The sequence below is a fragment of the Epinephelus moara genome, chromosome 16 (genome assembly GCF_006386435.1).
Source record: "Epinephelus moara isolate mb chromosome 16, YSFRI_EMoa_1.0, whole genome shotgun sequence".
Lineage (NCBI taxonomy): Eukaryota > Metazoa > Chordata > Actinopteri > Perciformes > Serranidae > Epinephelus > Epinephelus moara.
The window spans coordinates 3,897,536-3,906,371 of NC_065521.1; the positions used below are offsets into that span (position 1 = coordinate 3,897,536).

General features: G+C 40.2%; 1 protein-coding gene and 1 long non-coding RNA gene across 5 annotated transcripts in view; both read left to right on the plus strand.

Moving 5' to 3' along the window:
• Positions 1-1,337, plus strand: part of LOC126402621 (uncharacterized) — an 8,117-nt gene extending 6,780 nt beyond the window's left edge. The window contains exon 5 of the long non-coding RNA XR_007571242.1: positions 661-1,337. This is a non-coding gene — a long non-coding RNA (uncharacterized LOC126402621). The remainder of the gene's footprint in view (positions 1-660) is intronic.
• The window catches only part of clcn6 (chloride channel 6), a 162,676-nt gene that overhangs the window by 94,182 nt on the left and 59,658 nt on the right, over positions 1-8,836 (plus strand). For all 4 annotated transcript variants that reach the window (XM_050064609.1, XM_050064607.1, XM_050064606.1 and 1 more), the window contains exons 17-19: positions 2,574-2,730; positions 2,939-3,045; positions 7,239-7,425. In XM_050064609.1, the coding sequence (XP_049920566.1) occupies positions 2,574-2,730; positions 2,939-3,045; positions 7,239-7,425 (451 nt within the window). The remainder of the gene's footprint in view (positions 1-2,573; positions 2,731-2,938; positions 3,046-7,238; positions 7,426-8,836) is intronic.

An 8,836-nucleotide genomic window follows, 5' to 3' on the forward strand; every position in this document is an offset into this window, starting at 1 on the left:
GTGCGCACTCCTCTCTCTCTCACTCGCTCCACTTAAGCCTGTTACATTTCTTAAAGGGCCATACGCACTCATAACAATAAATTGATTTTTTTTATGACGGAAGAGCCGCACGCCGATGGTTTTAATGAATGGATCGAAGAGCCGCACACTGATAGGCAAAGAGCCGCATGCGGCTCGCGAGCCGCGGGTTGGCCACCCCTGACATAAGACATGTGAACAATATGCCTAGTGTTTAGCAAAGGGAGTCTTTGGGCTCCTTCTTTAAATCAGTGGTTTTAAAAGTGGATTCCAGGGGTCCTTGAGGGGCAAAAAGGGGAATCATTTATTTTCACTAAAATTCTTCATAGATAACACAGTGACAGAATGTATGTCTATTTTGGTCATGGGATTCATACACTTTATGTAATAAAACATCTAAAAGCAAAAATCTTAAAAGATGGGGATTTGTGGTCTAATTTGTGTCAGTTTAGGGTTTATTTTGATCAGCAAATTGCCATATTTTAGATGTAGAAGTTTAACTAGCCTGTTATTTTGCAGTTCATCATTTTATTTGTATTTTATCATTGGAAATATAGCCTAGTATGAGTTATAACAAATGTCTGTAGGCCTAATATTTAACTGGAAAATAGTACAAATGTGCTTTACTTTATCTAAATGCAGGTGATGAGATTGCACAACAATTTCAGAAGTTCCTCTTCAGTGAGGCCAGAGGAGAGGAATTCATGGCCTTCAGTGCGTTGGACGGAAAATCACGAGTTGACAGCTTCCTGCATAAGGCCATGAATGGATATGCAGAACTTTGGAGCTTTGTGGAAAAGCTGCTGCTTCTGTCCCATGGACAAGCTACTGTGGAGCGTGGATTCTCCATAAACAAGGAGGTGGAGATGTGCAATATGAACAAGGACACTATAGTCTCACAGAGACTAATCTGTGACTACGTGAGCATGTGTGGTGGAGTGCTCAAAGTGCCACTAACTAAAGAGCTGCTAAATGAGTGTACAACTGCACGCAATCGGTACAGGATCGACTTGGAAGATGAGAGGAAGAAAAAGGAAAAGACAAAACAGATGGACAAGAGAAAAAGGGCTGAAGATGAGCTTGAAGAGCTATGCAAGAAAAAAAGAACAATCTCAAGTGTGTGCGAAACTCTAGAGAAGGATGCAGATAGCCTTGGCAGAGAAGGCTGAGAATACAGCAGGGACCAAGATGGCAGAACTCATCACTAAATCCAACTCGATGAGAAAAAGATGCAAGGACAAGAGAGGGGAGTTGGTGGACCTAGACCGTGAAATTGAGAAGAGAGCGACAGAGCTACATGTCTTGAGGAGAATTTGGGATGTTACAAAACAATGGANGAGAATACAGCAGGGACCAAGATGGCAGAACTCATCACTAAATCCAACTCGATGAGAAAAAGATGCAAGGACAAGAGAGGGGAGTTGGTGGACCTAGACCGTGAAATTGAGAAGAGAGCGACAGAGCTACATGTCTTGAGGAGAATTTGGGATGTTACAAAACAATGGACCTCTCTGTTCATTGGTTTCTCTCGTTAAGTCATGTGATAACATTTGTGTTGTTTTTCAAACAGTTATGTACATTACTGCTTTAAGTGATGTAAGTGTTAGTTATTATTCTGTCTCTTAATTTGGGAAAAAAGGTCCCTAATGAAAAATGTTTCTTAATTTGCACATTGCACATTATTGATAAAAAATGTGAAAAGTTAAGTTTTGTTTTCCAATGTAGGAGGCAATAAATTGTGTATTTTCTACCAAAGAAATCGTTTTGACATTTTAAATTATATTTGTTGAGGTCTTAAAAAGGTCCTAAAAAGCATTCAATTTGACTTTTAAAATGGTGCAAGAACCCTCTTAAACAACCTACAGTAAATAAAGGCATGGAAATGGGGTCAAATGTTATGGAAAAGTTTTTAATATTCATTGGTACAAATGTGTGGGAACCCGAACATCCCTGCTGGTCATGCAGGTCTACAGTCCACATGATGGAATGTGCTAACTAGATGATTGTCTCTGTCTTCCTCTGCTATCACAGCAGACAGCGATCACTGTTAGCATACTAACTGTGTGCACTTCACCTCACACATTCTCGCTGTATATTCCTCCCCCTGCTCTTTCTCCCCTCAGCTTCCTCTCATTTAGGGTTGCAGCGATATACCAGCTTCAAGGTATACTGTAATATAAAAGTTGACGGTTATCATACCTTGTACATTTGCTTATGTACAATATTGAAAAAAAATGCAACTGGATGAAGAATCTCACTTTTATTTTACTTATTTTTATAAAGGAGACTTTTTTACACATACTTCCATTAACAAATAGCTTGTTTCATTTATAGTAATAAAATGTTTGTTCAACCATATCAAAACCCTTCTGTTTTCATTTCTTTTTAGGGTCATATTGACTGATAATAACAATATCGTTATAAAACAGCAATATTTTTGGAGATAGTTGTTGTTCCGTGAAAATCTCATACCGTTGTACCCTACTCTCATCACATATTGATTCCCCACAGTCTGGAGTCATACTGGTTCCTAATGTGCGTCTGTCCTCTGTTAGGAAACTGGGAATGGATATCTACTCTGGGACCTTTGCTCTCATCGGAGCTGCCGCCTTCCTTGGAGGCGTGGTCAGAATGACCATCAGTCTGACTGTCATCCTCATTGAATCCACCAATGAAATAACATACGGGCTGCCCATCATGATCACTCTCATGGTACACTGTCATGTTATATATTTCAGCATTTTCTACTATCAACCAGTGTGCTGTGTTTTAATGAATTGGATTATATGAAATTATTTCATGTTTGTCTGACAACAATATTAAGTAAAGAGATGTGTTGATGAGTTCAGTGGTGTGTATGATCCAGTTGTGTATTTCTTGTTGGGTTTCACGTAGTAAGTGGTTTTGTGTTGATTATCAGGTTGCCAAATGGACTGGAGATTTTTTCAACAAGGGCATCTATGACATCCACATCCAGCTGAGAGGAGTGCCACTGCTGGAGTGGGAGACTGAGGTTGAAATGGACAAGTAAGATTTGTTGTTTAACAAACAACAAAACTAAAGCTGAAAACACACTGGCGCCCCGCGGTGTGGTGTATCATGTGACATGTGTCAAGTGCCGCCCCTAGCACACACTAGATGTGTCGTGCTGCAGCTCATCAACAGACGACCATGCAGAGTTATTACTACTTTTACTAAGAGATCTATACTTCTTCCACCTCTGCATTAGCTTAAAATCATGTGTGGAGGGGGGGAGCATTAAATTCTGGGGGCAGCGAGGCTGGAAATAGGACAGTGGCATGAAATGTCATGGGGCAACCACGGGGAAACCAAAGGGGTGTATTTTATGATGCTTGGCATTGGCTGCCAGTGTGGCCTTAAGAGCCGAAGGCCTTTCTTTTACTCTGGTGACTCCTCACAGTCATCTGAATGCAGCAGGTATCTGTTGCATCTGCAGTCTTTTATTGGATTGATGATGTCACTGTTATAGTGTGTCGGTGTTAGGCAGTAGTGATGCTACAAGTAGTGGCATTACTACAACATTTTTCTGTAGCGTGGTGGTAGCACTGCTATTTCCTGAATTAACCCTTTAAAAACTGACCTACAGCAGATGGCTGCAGGAGATTGTTGTTTGTGTTATTCCATTTAAACAGATCAAAAATAAGAACTATAACAACTAGAACATTCAGTCTTTTAGCAGAAGAAAGCTAAGGCTTTTGGTTTAACCATCAAAGCGTCATATCCTCATGTTACCTTACCTTACCTGCTGTGCAGACGTAGTATTTTGCCATATTTACACCGTAATTTCCCCCGGGAATTTTTAGATTATTGTCATAATCCTGTATCTATTGATCTAAAGAAAAACCTTAATAGTTAGAACATTCAGTTTTTTTGTAGCACAAAGTTAAGGCTCCTGTCTTCCATGTCATCACGTTCTATGTTCATATTGATGTTGTTGCGCACATCACATGTGGTGCAAAAATGCGCTCTGGCGCCAGCAAGATGAATAATGAATCCATTACAATGCCTTTACACTCCGCTCATAAAAAAAAAAAAGTTCAAATAACTTAAGTGTTAAGAAAGATGTTTCATGTTTATACATGTTCATGTCATGTTAATGATAATTTTAATACTTTTAATAATTCTTATGGTTTATTGACTTACATAACCTTTCAGCTGAGGTTCCACAGATTTTAGAAGTATGAGGCATTTGAAGGTACTCTAAGAAATGGCATCACAGTTAGCAAAAATACCAATCTAGGCCCTGATGGAACATTTCTATTGCAGAGATCAAAGGGTTGAAGAGCTTTTCAGTAGCTTAGCTCTTTTATTGATCCAGAAGTGTAGTAGCTTTAGCAAACTACATTTTCCCAAGCATTTTTGAAGCTCAAGTGCTGTGGAGCGTTCTGCTGCGGTCTGAAATGAAACTGCTAAGCACCAGTAGGTGATGGCACCACCATACACGGACGTGCATGTGTAGCTGACAGAGGCACTTCCATATGACAGTGACATCATGTACCAATCCTTGGGCTGATACCTACAACATTTCTGATGCAGGGAAACACAGACACACAAGCTTGAGTTTACTTGATGGAAAGAATTAGACAAATGAAATACTGTACATTTAGGGGGAAATAGGTGGGGGAAAAGAGAACAGAGGAAAAGTGGAAAGGTTTTAAATACTCTGACATAATACTTTTGTAGTTTTAACACTGATCAGCAGCAAAGGTGAGGAGGTGGTGTGTCCGAGGACTGTCTGTATCATATGAAACTCAGGAAAAAACAACGTACTCTTGAAAGAAAGGGTCAGCACAAGGGAGGAAAAAATAAACTTCATCAGCACAAGGGAGGAAAAAATAAACTTCATGCATGAAGCAGAAACAAATGTACCTGAATTAAGTTTTCATTTTTTAAAATTATATTAAAAAAACATGGCTACTTGCATTAAAACACCAACCTTTTTCGACTTTAAGTTCACCATATGATTCCCGAGCGCGGCACCGCTGCTGCTCACCGCTCCCTCAGGGGATGGGTCAAATGTGGAGAACAAATTTCACACACTCAGGTGTGTGACAATCAGTGGAACTTTACCTTTTACCTTTAAGACTTTCATTTTATTTTTTTCCATCTATGATACAGCAGCCATTTGACATGAATCAGAATACAAAAACAGTGAGTTCAGTCAGGGGTCGGCAACCTTTACTATCGGAAGAGCCTTGTTTGACCAAAATCATAAATTAAAATCTGTCTGGAGCCGCAAAGCATATTTGAGCCTTATAATGAAGGTAACACAGTTTATTAAGTGTAAATTAACCTATCAACAATACTAACAGGTCTGAACATTCATTATGTTTTACCACAAGGTGGCTGCTCTGCATTTGGCCGTTTATGATTATTTTGTACGTTAATTTTGCAGTGTTGGTGGTGAAAGTAGATTGTATTTTCCTCCAAGACTTTTCCTTTTTGTGGACTTGGATCCATTGCAAGACTAGCTAGGGAGACTCAAGACTATCCACTGCTATTGAAGTTCAGCAAAATTTATAGAAAAAGGGGCCAGGCCATAGATGTATGATGCACATTTTAGTTGATGAAGTGTTAAAACATATTTTTAATTTGGTGTATAGGCTTCACATTTGTACAACTGAAGACTGTAAGAATCGCTTTAGACCTACAACAATGATTTATGAACATTAAAATGTTAAATAAAAGAACTGTTATTCATTTCTATATAATTTTTTGGTTAACTCCACATGGAGCCACTGGAGAGGTGCTAAAGAGCCACGGGTTGCCTAGCCCTTAGGTAAAGGAAACAAATACATATAAAGACTGAGTTACGTATAATAACTCAAAAGTAACTCAAAAAATGAATAGCTAAAACTAGAACAGGCGGTACAGTGGTACAGTGGTTAGCATTGTCGCCTCACAGCAAGAGGGTTCCTGGTGGGAACCATTGGTGAAGGTACCTTCCTTGTGTGGAGTTTACATGTTCTCCCCGTGTCAGCATGAGTTTTCTCCGGGAACTCTGGCTTCCTCCCACAGTCTAAAGACATGCAGGTTAATTGGTGGCTCGAAATTGTCCATAGGTGGGAATGTTAGTGTCAATGGTTCTGTCTCTTTGTGCCAGCCTTGTGATAGTCTTGTGACTTGTCCAGGGTTTACCCTGCCTCAAGCCCAATGTCAGCTTGTATTGACTTCAGCCCCCCTGTGACCCCCAAAAGGATAAGTGGTTACAGAAAATAAATTAATAAATAAATTAATAAAGCTAGAATAGATAAGAAAACCATAATTTACTCCAGTATTTGCAAAGCATGCACTGTTAACTGATGTTAATATGCTACAGTGTGGTGTGCTGTACATTAGTTTAAGATTCTTTTTGTTGCTAATTTGGTTTTTGAGCAGTGAGAACAGCTTATGGTTTTAAAAAAAACAATTTAACATAACACTTGTTGCCTGCCTATCTGTTTGACTGACAGTTTCATTGATCACTGAGACAGCATTGATTTAGAATGAAGTTGGTTTAATCTAAAGAAAAAATAACTTTATCGTAGTTAAACTACTTTTGCATGTTGCTGTAGCTTAACTTCCTACATTTGTCCAGGTGGGCACTTCAGTGTAGCTTCATTTCATGTAGAGTAACTGGCAGCTTTGCACACTACACTTTCTATGCAGCTTAGCCCTGTTAGTTGGTTTAAGTTTGAGCAGCTAGCATCAGGACTGTTGGAGTGTTAGGGACTTACACACTGAACAGAGATCAAGGTCAATTAAAGCTTCTCTCCTCTCTAAGAACTCCCTCAGGACTGTCTGTTCCTGCCAGTCCTCTCCCAGTGTCTCCATCCAAAAACAGCAGGTTACCGGGGGCAATGACTGTGCCCGTCATTTTCTTTTTACCAAGTCTGACCAACTAGCATATTTTTACTCGCAATACAGGCAGACATGAGGCTGCAATGATCAACATGATGTGACAGTAGAATCATGTTTAGACATTTTACAATGTGGGCCCATAAACAAGGAGATTGTAATACAAACTTACTTATTTGTGGATCATAGACAGGATGAATGTGGTGTTACTTTCAGGTAATTTAGGATAGGAAGGAAGGAGGATTAAGGGAATAGTTTTATTTCCAGTCTGTCAGTAGTTATTTCATTACAAAAAAATACTCATCTTGGGTGAATTCTAACAGTGCACTTCCTGTGTTTCTGTTATCTGTGTGTTATCAAAGATTGACAGCCAGTGACATCATGGAGCCCAATTTGACCTATGTGTACCCCCACACCCGGGTCCAGTCTCTGGTCAGTATCCTGCGCACCACAGTTTACCATGCCTTCCCTGTGGTCACTGAAAACCGGCAGAATGAACGGGACTTCATGAAGGGCAACATCCTGGTCAGCAACAACATTCGCTTCAAGGTATGTCCCGTGCCATTTAACATTTTTAGTGGGTAAAGCCCAGCCTCATATCCAGAGGGAGTTGGATAAAGAGAGGAGGGGCTGAGTGTCCTGCCCCAGGACATTTTAGGAGTCAGGAATGACCTTGTGAATTTGAAACATTTCTCTGATGATGCTGCCAGTCTACCAGCAATTTATTCTGTATGGCTAAAGCATGAAAATAAAACGTCTGCCTATGTATGTTCTCAAGTCAACTCTTTACATATAAACTAAGCACAAAAAGTAAGGAAATTTGTGTTTGGTAGATTATTTCTTTGTTGTAACAATGCTTCTTGGCAATAAATCTTATACTATTGGAAAGTCTTTTTATTTCCCTTTTAACTGTTGCCACATTTGTAAAGAACATGCATTTGTGGGATGAGCAGCAGAGCTGAGTATGTGGGTTGCGCCCATGAAAAACTTCTCTTCCAATGCCAAACAGCTTTTTTGCTGTTGCTATTGACTCTTGTTTTGAGCTTCTATTACCCCCAGGTGCTGACAATCAGCACCTGTGAGCATGGGCCCTGCTACAGTGGTCAGTGGTGTCTGCTCCAAGAATTTGCATGCTACATTTGACTGATCTGGGCAACTTCAAGCTGGGGTTCTGCAAAACCAAGTTGCATTATTTGGAGTGAGTCCTAGTACTATCTGCAAACTGAAGGCCAAGTTCCATATAACGGGGGATGTCAGAGAAGACCATTTCCTCATCCTGTCAGCACTTAGGAATGTAGGCAGTCTTCTTCAGATTTGCAGTCAAGTTTTGCAGACCGACGGCTCTCTGCCCAGACAATCCGGAACAGACTGCATGTGGTGTTCATGCTAGAGTGACCAACCGAACCACGTTGGCTGAGTTGTGACAAATGCTGGTTGAAGAATGGGATGCCATCCCACAGCAGTGTGTGACCAGGCTGGTGACCAGCATGAGGAGGAGGTGCCAGGCTGTTGTGGCTGTGTATGGTTCTTCCACACGCTACTGAGGCTCTTCTTTGTTAAATGAATAAATTGTTAAATTGCCAATATGTCTTGTTTCTTCAGACTTCAATCATCCAATGCACCAAACAACACTAAACAAGAGTCAATAGCAAAAAAAAGCTGTTTGGCATAGGCAGAGAAGATATGGCAAATTTTTCATGGGTGCAACCCAATTCAATTTCAATTCAATTTTATTTATAAAGCCCAATATCACAAATCACAATCTGCCTCACAGGGCTTTACAGCATACAACATCCCTCTGTCCTTTGGACCCTCACAGCGGATAAGAAAAAACTCCCCAAAAAAACCTCTTTAACGGGGAAAAAAACGGTAGAAACCTCAGGAAGAGCAACTGAGGAGGGATCCCTCTTCCAGGACGGACAGACGTTCAATAGATGTCGTACAGAACAGATCAACATAA